Genomic DNA, 13,697 nt, shown 5'->3' with positions numbered 1-13,697 from the left:
GTATTTAAATCTATCTTGCCAAATTAAACGAGAATTTTCCAGTTTGGTGGAACGCCAATTCCTCTCGTTTCCACGATATTTGAGCTAAATAATATATAATATTAAGTCCATTGAGCTAACCGTCTTTGTTTTTATCATTTTCTTTTTTAGAGGGGCAACAGAGTCAAGTGTCATTCGCAGCGAGCCTGCAGCACTATCAACAAGATGATCGATTTAGGAGGCTCTGAAATTTGCATAGGAGTCGTCCACCATCCTGCGACCTGACAATGAATTTAGAGCTGATGGAATCGCATCCCTAAATCTTGCTACAGCACTACCAGAAAATAGGCGGAAATCACAGGTGGGTCACCCACAATCAGAGGGGTGTCCACCCCTTAAAAACCATCAAATAATATAATGATATATACTTTGTATTGTGTAAATATAAACAATAACTGTAACAATACAAACGCAATAAAGTTGAGTTGTAACTTTAGAAACATTTTGAGTCACCCCTCCCTTGCCTCACAGAGGTTTGGTCCACTGCCTGCTTTCTCTCTCACAGAAGTCCAGTGGCAGAAAACCAGTTAAATTCTTCAGTAGTTGTGAAACTCCAGTAATGTTAAGCAGGCTGACTGTTTTATACACCTTACACATTGGATGAACTAATTCTTTTCTTTAATACAGATGATGCTGAGTCATTAATAAATTAATCATGACAAAAAAGTTATGATAACCTATTATTTTTACATGAGCCCACTCTGTTATTATAACATTACCTAGCTTATCTGGTAGCTTGTTATGTAGCTTACTGGACTGTAACTCATCTTCTACAGCTAGATATGCACAGATCGATCAGCTGGGGACTGAAATAGGCCGGGGGGTTTTTCAGTCTACTCGGCTCTGAGCGGTAAACGGGGCCGAGCAATGTCAAATATCCTATTTTCTGCCGGTCACATTGAACATTAGAAAAAGGCTGTGCTGCGCGTTGTTTTAGTGTGTGCACAGACAGTAACCCTATGTCACAGCCACACACACGTCATTTAGGATAGTATGGCCGCGTGGTGAACCTATGAACTTAAGTCACACTTAAACAACTATTACTTTGTGTTGTTGGCCAGAAAAATAGTAATAAGACTCTGTGTACACGTATCCTATACAAGTACAATTTTGGCTGTATTATTTGTGTCCCCCTAAAAAAATTTCTCTTGAGAAATTTTACGTTTATTGAGGAATGTGTGTATAAATATGACTGGGAGGGGTTGCAGCCAGGTTTCAGTAAGACAAAATAAATCTATATTATAATCTTATATTAATTCATTTACTTGTAGGCCTACACCTTTAGAGGAGGGAGATCTGATGTTTAAGAATCCACATTTAATTCTCCTATTCTTTTGCACTATTGCACTTGTGGTTTTAATTTTTACAAGGTTTTTTATGCACAGCTCCTCTACTGTTTACCTTTGATTTAAATAATTTCAATGGTCGGGGGGCAGAAACCATCACTATAGGGTTTTGACTAGGTAACTCCTGAAATGGAGGAGCAGAGAAGTGTGTTAGGCTGCGACTCTTTGAGGGTTTTGACTAGGTAACTCCTGAAACGGAGGAGCAGAGAAGTGTGTTAGACTGCGACTCTTTGAGGGTTTTGACTAGGTAACTCCTGAAATGGAGGAGCAGAGAAGTGTGTTAGACTGCGACTCTTTGAGGGTTTTGACTAGGTAACTCCTGAAACAGAGGAGCAGAGAAGTGTGTTAGACTGCGACTCTTTGAGGGTTTTGACTAGGTAACTCCTGAAACGGAGGAGCAGAGAAGTGTGTTAGTCTTCGACTGCGACTCTGCCTCCTGGTTTCAATTCTGAATTGTCATGGATTTGGTCCACTTATAAACTTGACCAAATTTCTAGAAATGAGAGCTGCTCCTTCCCAAGTGGGATGGATGGAGTCTCTCCGAATCAGACCAGGTCTTCCCCAGGAAGTCTGCCAATGATCTACAAAGCCCACTTTGTTTGCTGGACACCACCTCGACAACCAGCGGCGGAATGACGACATGCGGCTATACATGTCATCACTGGTCAGATTTGGCAGGGGTCCAGAGAAAACTACGGTGTCCGACATTGTTTTTGCATTATGGATACACCGACTCAACATTAATCTTAGTGACCGCCGATCGGCGTAACCGGGAGTCATTACCGACGTGAATAGCAATCTTACTGTATTTACGTTTATCCTTAGCCAGCAGTTTCAAATAATGACTCAACGTCGCCCGCTCTGGCCCTGGGGATGCACTTAACTATGGCCGCTGGCTTCACTAACTTCACATTTCTCAAAGTGGGATCAGAACTGTCTGAAGGCAAGGCAATGTTATTAGTCCAGTTTTATTTAATATTATGATTATGATATTTTTATGAATCTAGACAGAAGGATTGGGTCAGCTCTATATGCAGATGATGGGGCCATCTGGACAAGAGGACGAGATCCCATAAGGGTGAGAAGTAAAATCAAGGAATCAATAGGAAAGGTAGAACAATGGTTGCATAATTGGGGCTTTAGCTTTCTCCAAGAAAGTCTTGAGATGGGGTAAAGGATACACAGAAAGCTGGTGTACAATATCTGAAAAATATAGGGATATTTAATAGGATTAAGTGGTTTTTTAGGCTGTTTCTGTTTTGTTTATGTATTTATTTAAAATTTTTTGATGATATAAAAGTAGTCCCAACGAACATAGTTCATGCTACATACAGTGTACAGTGGTACAGTAGGCGGCAGTATGCACCTTTAAAAGTCATGGTTGCAATCTACCATGAAACAAAAAAGAAGCAGCAGCAGCAGCACTAAAAGGGGGCAACGGAAAACTCAGACGGTCCTACACATCCTAGTCCTACATTGAACCATACTCTTCCAAACCAAATACGATTGTTTCACTTTGTTAATAAATGAAAAGGCCAACGAGGGATTTTCAGCCTCCGACCACAACGTCCAGCCAACAGGACTGTGTTGGAACTTCCTGGTATTGGCATCATGGGTTGCGTAACATCCGGTTACTTCTTCTTCTTCTTCTTCTTCTTCTTCTTCTTCGGGTTTTATGGCGGGTTGCAACCAACTTGTTCAGGTGCATACCGCCACCTACTGTACCGGAGTGTGTAATATCAAGGTTTTAGTACTTCAGGTTACAGGTTCAGTGAACCAAAATGAAAATAAATAAATAGAAAACAAAACTCAACAAAACAAACAAACAAACAAAATTAAATCCAAAAAAAAAGGCTATATGTTATGATCTAATCCTGTAGATTTGAGAAAATTAAATAGAGCTTTGCAGCACTCACTTGTTTCCTCACTCATCCCTAAAATCCCTTCTAAATTCCATCCCCGTCCTAATTCATATATCTTGCCACGTAAGATGTTTCTCTGAGAATTATATTTATTACACTTCATGATGACATGCTCGACATTTTCAGGAACATTACAAACCTCACATTTATCAGACACACATTTTGCCATTAAATAAAGCGTTGATTTTAACCCAGTATGTCCAAGCCTTAATCTTGAAAAAAAACACTTCATCTCATCTACATTTTCCTTTGAAACCCTTCACCTTAATTGATTTCTGTATGCTATAATAGTGTCTCCCTTTAGTGTCTGTGTCCCACTTCTTCTGCCATACGTCACTCACTGCTTTTCTAATTAATGATTTGACCTCTCCTTTTCCAAAGGAACTTGCTTATTTCATCATCTTTTAATTTCAACGATGCTTTTGCAATCTCATCTGCTTTCTCATTCCCATCAACACCAACATGAGCAGGGGCCCAAACAAACTGCACATCAACTCCAGCTCTTTGTATTCTCAGCATTATTGTACATATTTCAATCAATAGATCATCTCTTACTGTCTTTTTGGAATTCAAACTATACAGGGCTGCAGCGGAGTCTGAACAAATGACAGCTCTCTCAGGCCTCACCTCTTCTATCCACTGTAACCCTAAAATAATAGCAACCATTTCTGCTGTATATACAGATAATTTATCATTAATTCTTTTACATATAACTACATCAAACTAAGGTATGTTTTTCTCCTGATCCTACATGTTCATTCCGTGGATCTTTTGATCTGTCAGTAAATAATAGCATATAATCATAATAATTCCTCTTCACATAATCTTGAACCAAATATCCAATATTATCCACATTACTTTCACTCCATTCTTTCTTCTTCTCTAGAAGCTTCAAGTCCACATTGGGCACAGGAAATATTCACGGAGGAACATTATCCCATACAGTAGTTGGTCCGTATTCTATGTTATTTAATCCGTATTCTTCCGCTACTGCATTAATATTCCAGCCAAATCCTTAACCTTTCAGTTACATCCGGTTACGATTTCAAAAAATAAAAATAAAAGGAACAACATGTTATTTTAAAACTTACTTACATGCCTCATTTAATGCTTATTAGCCTAGCCCACCTTTCCACAACCGACCATCTTTTTAATTGGATTGATCTATCGATTTAGGAAATTTCATCGAGAGCCTAAGCTTCTCTGTAGGACCGGATTTTTTGTAACATAATAAAGTAACTATGTCTTTTGCACCATTGTTTTTGAGGTTTATTGTAGTTTTATGTCTCGATTTATTTAATATTCAATACAAGATACTTCATTAATAATGAAGCAACTGATCTGTCCATAGAGGCTATGATAGACGTGGGTGGAAATGCTCTGCTGCTGCCTCACCAGAGAGGGAGGAGAAGTTAACCCTACCTACTGAGTAAATTGAAGGGACTGACTTAATTTATACTTTATTTTGCACGTTGTACAATTGGTTTAGAAATGACACATGCACTTTGCAAACCCACACTGGTGTATGACACATAAGCCTTTACAGAGAAAGGAAGCCCGTTAAGGGGGATTATTATTGGTGACCTCTCATTGGTTGTTCTTGATTGGAATTTACAGCAGCTGTGTGAATTATCTCTTAAGTGCAGAACATAAAAGCCAGGTGAAACACCACCATCATACATGCCCTGTTTAGGTTAGGGGTCAGTTGTAGTTGAAGGCAGCTGCTGGAGTGAAAATGGAGTTAGTACCTGCTGTGTGTTTGTTGTTGCTGTTTTGTTCTGCCTGTAGTTCTTTTGAAAGTAGATCTGAGGATGGCCTATTTTTGGAAGATCCTGAATTAGTGTGGGTGAGAATGGAGACAATGATGAGTAAAGAAATGACACCAGCCCCTGCACCTGAAACCAAATTGTTGAGGAGTGCATCAGGTAGTGGATCACCTGAAGCCAAAAATGTTCCTCAGTATCTGGCTGTCCCAGCCTCTCAGACCCTGAAACAGGTTTTCAAGCCAGAACAGGGTGCCAGAAGCCTCCCTAACTTGGCTAACGAAATGTTACTTGTGACTGCTGCCCCTACTCCGGCAATTGGCGCAACAGCCGGGACAAAGTTGGTTGAAATCCTGTGTCATGTTGACAGAATGTATGTGAGAATAGGAGAGAGGTCTTTAAGACTCGTGACGCATACAAATACTTGAAACTAGGCACCTGTCCTGTTAACAAAGGTACCAAAGAACATTACTACCTTCTGTACCTTCTGAGAACTGACTGTGGATTTGAGAAAAAGGTTGGTAAAGCTGTTCCTCTCAACTGCTGTATCATTCAGTTAGTTCTAGTTTATAACTGCAACCAACATGTGAATGTTTATGTTCCAGAGTCATCCAGATTATCTGTCCTTTAGCAATGTGCTCCACTACAGGCCAACTGGTCCAGTTTTAAGGGAAATGCCATTTGATATTCCCCTGAACTGTAACTATCCCAGGTAAGATTTAGATTAGGTTCTTAATTTTAGTATGATTGTGTAATTTAGTTCTATTACAAATCTTAACTACCAGCATTTAAGACCAAGGACATATTGCAAGACTACAGGGCAATCAATGACTTCTGTTTCAAATTTTGTATTGTGAGTTTTCACTTGACTATTGCAGGTTTTTCCACTCCTATAAAGTTGGCTTCTATCCTGATCGCATGGGTGCAGTTTTCAAACGACTCCAACCTAAAACTAGTTTCACCCTTACTCCTCAAGATGGTATGTTCCCATATTTTAAATGCACCATCACCCAGTATTTTCAGCACAAGGCCTGTTATCAGAAGCACCGTCTCTTTTTTGAAATTAGGATCTCTGAAGTGCAGAAAGGAGTGGTAACTTGCAAATGCACATTTCTAAACTTAACCAGGCTAGGAAAGTGCTGCTCCAAGTATAGATGTGCAACTTGGACAGAAGAGGGAGCGCTACAAAATGTACATCCTTAGTTTTGTAACATGGTGAGGTTAATGTGGATGATGACGTACTTCTGAGGTGGTATAAATCAGGTTCTTTAATGGGCAACAAAGATGTCTGACAAAACTTGTGTGGACAAGAATTACATGGGGAGCTAAATGCTCACCTGTAATTGACACAAATGGGAAGCTATTAAATGAATCCAAAGCTAGACAAACCCTGGAGTCAAATATTTACCATTTTAGAAAAGGCACCCTAGCACCTGATCTGTCAAGCATTTGTAAGTGTACTCAAAATATGCCAGCATAAAATACTAAAGCATGTTCTACAAGTACTCAGAACTCATCACTGCATATTCTGCTGGAGCTTAAAGGAACCAAATGTATTACTTGCATAGCAAATGTATGCAGCAGCCCTGTGTCTCTATTGTCAAGTGATGTCCCTCACTTTGCCACAGCATCAGGTAATGAAATCACTGGAACCAAAACCTTCACCTTGGGCGAGCCGATGTACTTTGAGGCCACGCAACCTGACCGCACTGCACAGTTGGGAGGCCAGAGGATATACATCGACAAGTGCTTTGTGACAGCCTCCCGAGACCCCAATTCAAATCCTCAATATACGGTCATTGACAACCAAGGGTAAGGTTTGAAATGATTTCAGTATAAGATGGGCCTGTCACTTGGTGGTTGGAGGTAAATGTGTGTCTTCTCGACAGGTGCATGATTGATGGCAAAGAGAACGAACAGTCAAGGTTCCTCGCTGGCGCCTCAGAGATGGTCCAGAAATTCAGTCTGGGTGCCTTGATTTTCAAGAATGGCGTTTCCGCTTCCTCCTCACAGGTACTGTTAAGAGGTAGTTGTACAGAGCTCAATGCTGTCAAATAATGAACACATGTAGCCATTAATGCTCAATGTCTTTCAGCAACTCTACATGCACTGCGAGATCTCTGTGGGGACACGTACTCCAACTCAGGGCTCAAAGGCTTGCAATTATGATCCAGCGACCAAAACGTGAGTTGACTCTGGCTAAAGTAAAACCTCACAGGTGTAGCTTGCTTTTGAAGGTCTTGTAGGAGGAAGTGTTTCATGTGTACTTGACTGCCAAAAGAACTCGGTGTGTATTTCCAGTATTGCCAGCTGTGCTCACTGTGATCTGCTTTGTCCATCAAGTTTGCCATCTAATATTGCTGACAACTGTTATGGTTTAGGTGGAAGGAGCTGTACTCTGATGACTCCGTGTGCACCTGCTGTGACTCGACCTGCTCCTTGGCACAGCCTAAGGGTACGTCTTCAACTTGTCTGTCTGTTGGGGAGGGGTCTTGAGGACATCTTGGTATGAAATGCAGTAACTTCAGACATGCTCCCTGACTAGGCACAGAGCTGTTCCTAGGCAGTCAATTCTTGAAGCGTTCACTTTCTACAGGCAATACTGATGCAAATCCAAAAGTACTCATCCCTTGACAATCATGCAGAATCAAAAGCATAAAATGACTCCTTACTGAAAGCTACTCTCTGACAATTATCCTCTTGTATTTTTACAGCTTCTAGGGGTATGATCTCAAGTCACTCTTGGGAGGTCGTCGCAAGCGGCAAGGATGACTATGCAGCGGTTGACCCTCGGATGAATTCCCTTGACGTGGCAGAGCATGAAGACTTAAAGCAATGGGAAAATGATTACTGACAAAATTATGTAGACATGATTTTTAAATGAGAAATGGATCACTTGCTATTATCATGACATAACTCATTCACTCTGACAGAAGAGAATAAAAGCAGAATTTAAAATCTTAATGCTTATGACTTTAAATGGCACAACTGGCATTGTCTGTACACTGCCCAGCATATTCATGTATGAGCAAGCTTGCATTTCCTGAAAATGTGTCACTGCATCTCTGTAGATGCAGTTGTGTACCACAAGGGGATGAAAGAGATTCACAGTCTTTGCTTTAGTGAATTCAGCAGGAAGTTCAATTTTCTGTGTCAAGGGGTTCCCAATAAGGGCATGGTTCAACTGCTTGTTCTCAGGGCTTCTCTCCATGAAGGGCAAATCTTGTAGCCTGGAAGTCCCCATGTTGGGTTTCCACTGTGACGGGGCTCTGGTCAAAAGCAGATGCATTAGTGCAGTTTTGAAATGAACCTCCTTGAGCACACTACTTCCAGACAGTGCTGCCTGTTTCCGGTGAAGGAACTGGGCAATTTCAAGAGTTTGACTGTGGCATGAACTTCCAGGCAGGTGTCTAGACATGTGTTCAAAGAAACTATCAAGATGGCTTGTCAGGGAGAGTGTCCAGTAAGTATCCAAGTTCTTTGGGGAGCAAGGAGTAATGAAGAAATTAGCATCGGTTTTGAATTTAACCACAGGATTCATACTGAAGCTTAGCTTCTTCACTGATCTAAATCAAATGACTGGAGCATCAATGTAGCGGCTGTTAAGCTGATACTTATGTGAAATCAGTGCCCACGCTTGTTTGATAGCGCTCTTAATCCATCTGGTCCATCACAAACATCAGTAACTTTCATCGTTACTTTCTCAGTCTCACAATGCAGCAGGCATATCATCTGCATTGGGAGACTGACAGTGGCAGCCATTTTGGACAGGTTATACGGGTCAAGTGGGCTAAAGGGAATGATATCACACACACCCACCATCTGAAAGTCCTCAATCAACATACCGTCATTGCTATCACACACTCCTCATAGCATCCAATAGATCATTTGCAAACCCCTCTAAAAATTCATCCTCCCTCCACTTGTTATTGGATGATACTTGAATACATTTAGAATGAAATGGCTGCAGAGCGTGGCTGTCTGGTAGCAGCCATGCAGGTCACTGGGAAGGTCCTGGTTTCTTCTATCTTCATTTGGGAATTTCTCCCTAGTTACTTCCTGAAGAAGTGTATGATGGAGAATATGTTCCATGAGTACCAGAGATAATCCCCCTCCCAGTCAGCGATTGTGTTCTCTGAAGTTTCATTTTCTGATGTCTTGGTGTGAAGGTGTGACAGAGGTGATTCTTGTTCTTTGGAGCTGAACATTTCCTTCTCTTCGGGCTTTTCCTGTTGCCTGTGTGGTCCGCTTGGGTCTGTAAAAGAGTCATCTTCTCCCTGTTTACTCCTCTTGTCCAGCTGTAAATTTCCCTTTTGCTCATGGTCAATTTGTGATGTTTCCAGAGCAGTCTCACCTTCACTTTTGGAGTTTTGTTGCTGATCCAAATCTGCTATAAAATATCCCCCTTCTTGTAATTTGTGATCAACATTGTCTTCCTCTGATTGCTGTTTTATGACATTCACATCATCTAAGTCTGACATTTTATCTTTTTCAGTAACTTGCTGATCAGACTGATCAACAAGTTCCTTGGGAGTGTCATCTCCAGGCCCAGCATACATCCTTTCCTTACTGATATGTGCCATTTCATGGTCCAGTTTTTCTTCTCCTCTCAGCAGCCTCTCTTCATGCTTTTGCATGCCCACTGTGGTGATATCACCCCATTCCTCAACCCCGGGGTCATCTCTTGGGTGCGTTAGGAGACCCAGAGCCACCACAAACACTCGCAGCAGAGTGCTGTGCATCGTCAATACTGTCTGTGAATAAGTCAAACAGCATAAAGAATTGTTACAAATATGATATATATAAGAACAAAAGATTGAATGAAAACCCTTGCAATTATATGTAAAATATACTTTATGGCAAAGCTCACAACGATGCAAAGCAAGTAAGAAAGAAGCTGCTTCCTCGATGGCCTGGAAGCATCTTCTTTCCTCAATTCTGTGATTACATTGTATGTCAAATGCCATTTATTACTGCTCAACAATAAAGAAGAAGGGATATGGATGTTAGACACACTCCCTAATTTTTCCCTTAAAGGCGTCAGAGCTCCACATTACTCTTCAATAAATATATATTTCTCAGTGTGTCTATAAACTGTACTATTTGGACATCACAAAAGGCCATGCTGATTCATGTCCACTGCATTGGTGTGGCGCGACATACTTCGGGGGTGAACATGTCAAAATCAAGACAAATACAACTGAAACTTTCTGCTGCTTTTCTCTATCAGTTGTGAGAACTGACTGTTTTCATAAAATGAAAAAAACATTCAATCCTCTCACAGAACTGGTAAAAAAAATAAAAACGTTTAACAGAACTTGTATGCAAACATGATTAACCAGCTCACCTCTGTTGGGCCCCCGCAACCCTGTACGCAGGATAAGCGTTTGACGACGGATGGATGGATGGATGGACCTCTGTTGGTCCTCCAGAATTTCTCCATCCTGTGCCTCATCAGCACAGTGCGTGAAAGTTCTGTGAAGGATTCGATGATGTTGAAGTTGCACAGCGGACTGACCTCAAAGAAAGTCGTGCTGTTCTTTTCTGCATACGCCCTTGCCTGCTCCGTTGGCACCTGTCGCTTGAAAGCCAGGTGCAGCCGGTTGCCCACTAGGATCCTGGGTACACCAGGGGCGTGCTGATGGAAATAAGCAATATTGTTGCTAACAAACGCACATGAGCATGTAAGAAGACCAATATGCTGTGGATTTGTTCACTACTACTGCAGCCATTATTGATTTGATCAGTCTGTTGTGATGGCAATTTAAGTTTTCAAAGAAACAGCTCAGGCAAACACTTGTCTTTCTGTGAATTTTATTAAAGTCTTCTGCAGAACTCACAGCAACACGCATAAGTGTATGCTCGAATGAGTGAGGAGAGCTGAGTGAGCCTGTCATTTATAGGGTCAATCATATCATCCCACAGAGACTCATTGTCCCTGAAGTCTGGATAACACAGAGAACAGAGATATTTCAACTGTTACGTTTACACAGATTCAGTGCCACATCACACATGAGTCTCCCTGAGTCCAGGGTTACATGCAATATGTTTGGAATTCCCATTACGCTGTGTTTTGCCAAAAACTCTTACCATAACTCTAATTTCACTCTCCTCCCATCCAGCAGAATAGTGGTGCTCTTGTAATCAATCCCTCCACACAGAGTTGTTGTCAATGTTTAAAAAGGTCTTTATAATTCAGTTCTAAACAACTGAACTAAAGCAGAGATAGTTATTTACCCCTGTGATAGTCATAGGGGGACTCTACTGATCCGTCTTGTCCAAGATTTCCCCCTTTCCGACTCTGCTGTCTCCCACCAAAAGAAACTTCAGGAGATAATAGTAACTCTTGACCGGACTATCATACCACGCATTGGATCCGATCCACAGCTTTATAAGCTCGCCAGACATCCACTGTTGGGGGCAACCTGGTTATGAGTCTGTTAGGTTTGATAGAGGTGAAAATCAGTTTGGAGTATGTGAGGGATGGGATACTACTTGGATGAATAGCAACTACAAAAGAAATAGAATGTGTGATTACTGAAATTTATAAATCAGATGGGCACTTGGTAGTAATCAACTTATTTAACCCTTTGTAAATCATTAAGCCTAGAAACCTTAGAGGAAATAATAAGGAGACAAGGAAAGGGGAAAGAAATATGGTGCAGAGACTTTAATGCACATAATAGTCTTTGGGAAAGTAAGCATACTGATAGGAATGGAGAAGCAGTGGAAGAACTACTGGATGTTAGGCAACTAGTTTGTTTAAATAATGGAAATTGCACAAGAATTGACATACGTTCTAATACGTTTATAATAATCTGGAAAACTCTTGTGAATGGAAGGTAAAGGAAAGTACAAGTATTGGAAGTGATCATTTTCCAATATTTTGTTCTATAAATGTTGAAATAGATCTTCAAGAAAGGCCTAATCATAAGAAGTGGGATTTTGCTAAACCTCATTGGGAAAAATTGAAAGAAATATGCTGTATTTCAGCAGAGTCATTTCAATGCAGGGTGATATTGAGGAATGTGCATAGAAGTTTCACATTTAATTTTGAATGCAGCATTAAATAGCATACCATGTAAGTCAGTTGGGGGGAAAAGGAAAACGGTCCCATTGTGGAACAATACATGTACAGAAGCTATTAAAGAACGAAATAGGGCAATGAAAATGTTAAGAAATAACTTCAACCAATATAATCTAATTAACTGTCAGAAGAAAAAGACTCAGACACGAAAAGTAACTAACTAGGAACTATTGTTCTACTATAAGAAGGGAAGTTAAAATAGGAGAGGTGTGGTCAATGCTGAAGAAAATGAGTGGGGAAAAAGTATATGCTAAAATACCTGTATTAGAGGGTGATGGGAATACTGGCAATAACAGATAAGGAAAAGGCAAATATGTTGGGAAAGAAGTTTGCTAGTGTGCATAGTGGGGATCATTTAGATGATATCCATAGACTACATAAAGAGAAGGTTCTTAAGGAAAATAGAAATGTGTTTATTAAAAAAATTGTGAGGAAAGTACTCTGGATGCAGAAATAAATTTGAATGAACTAGTGATTGTATCATCAATTCAGTTCAATTCAATTTTAGTTATATAGTGCCACATCACAACAAGAGTTATCTCAGAGGGCTTTTCATAAAAGAGCAGGTCTAGACCGTTCTCTGTGATGTTATTTACAGAAGCCCAACAATTCCCACCAAGAGCAAGCACTAGGTGACAGAGACAAAGAAAAACTTCCTTTTAAGAGGCAGAAACCTCGAGCAGAACCATGGCTCAGGTTGGGCAGCCATCTGCCTCGACCGGTTGGGGGTGAGAGAGAGGTGCTTAGGCCCCAGAACAATAACTTCATTTTTATCTGAGACATTAGACAACATTAGAAAATTACAGGTCATCCAGGTTTTAACATCCTGAAGGCACATTTGAAGTTTAGCTAACTGAAGAGTTTCATCTGGCTTTATCGATGGATATAATTGAGTATCATCTGCATAACAATTAAAGTTTATGGAGTGTTTCCAGATAATATTGCCTAAAGGAAGCATATATAAAGTGAAGAGGATTGGTCTGAGCACAAATTCTTGTGGAACTCCATGACTTACTTTGGCATGCATGGAGGATTCATTAACATGTACAAACTGAAATCAATCTGATAAACAGGACTTAAACTTAGAGCGGTTCCTTTCATGCCAATGAAATGTTCAAGTCTCTGTAATAGGATCTGATGGTCAATGCATCAAATACAGCGCTAAGAGCTAATCAGTCAATCTAACCAGTACAGAGACAAGTCTGATGCAATAAGGAGGTCATTGGTAATTTTCACCAGTGCTGTCTCTGTGCTATGATGAACTCTAAATCCTGACTGAAAATCCTCAAATAAACTATTGCTATGTAGAAAGTCTCTCAGCTGTTTTAGCAACTACTTTCTCAGGGGTCTTGGAGAGAAATGGAAGGGCAGCTCTCGGTCGGGGCGGCTGTGGCTCAGGAGGTAGAGCGGGTTGGCCGTTAAGCGGAAGGTCGGCGGTTCAATCCCTCTGGTTGCGTGTCCTTGGGCAAGATACTGAACCCCGAATTGCCCCTGGCGGCTATTCCGCGGCTATTCCGCCAGTGTGTGAGTGTGAATGTTA

The 13,697-nt window shown here is 40.8% G+C and overlaps 1 protein-coding gene and 2 pseudogenes across 1 annotated transcript; 1 reads left to right on the top strand and 2 right to left on the bottom strand.

Moving 5' to 3' along the window:
• The first annotated feature begins 2,550 nt into the window (after positions 1-2,550).
• Positions 2,551-8,034, top strand: LOC119899919 (annotated as a pseudogene).
• LOC119899918 lies at positions 7,988-8,921 on the bottom strand (annotated as a pseudogene).
• Positions 8,922-9,122: 201 nt separating this feature from the next.
• On the bottom strand, positions 9,123-9,968 carry LOC119899917. The gene has a single exon (XM_038714748.1). The coding sequence runs from the start codon at positions 9,810-9,812 to the stop codon at positions 9,123-9,125; it is 690 nt and encodes a 229-aa protein (XP_038570676.1). The 5' UTR covers positions 9,813-9,968.
• Positions 9,969-13,697: the final 3,729 nt, after the last annotated feature.

This window comes from Micropterus salmoides, unplaced genomic scaffold, assembly GCF_014851395.1.
Source record: "Micropterus salmoides isolate LMB-PRFRI ecotype aquatic unplaced genomic scaffold, ASM1485139v1 Ms_hic_scaffold_12, whole genome shotgun sequence".
Lineage (NCBI taxonomy): Eukaryota > Metazoa > Chordata > Actinopteri > Centrarchiformes > Centrarchidae > Micropterus > Micropterus salmoides.
Note: the sequence above shows the minus strand (reverse complement) of the source record. Positions and strands in the feature narration are given on the sequence as shown.

Coding starts and splice junctions, on each gene's coding strand:
- LOC119899917 (XM_038714748.1), bottom strand. CDS start 9,812: ATGCACAGCACTCTGCTGCGAGTGTTTGTGGTGGCTCTGGGTCTCCTA.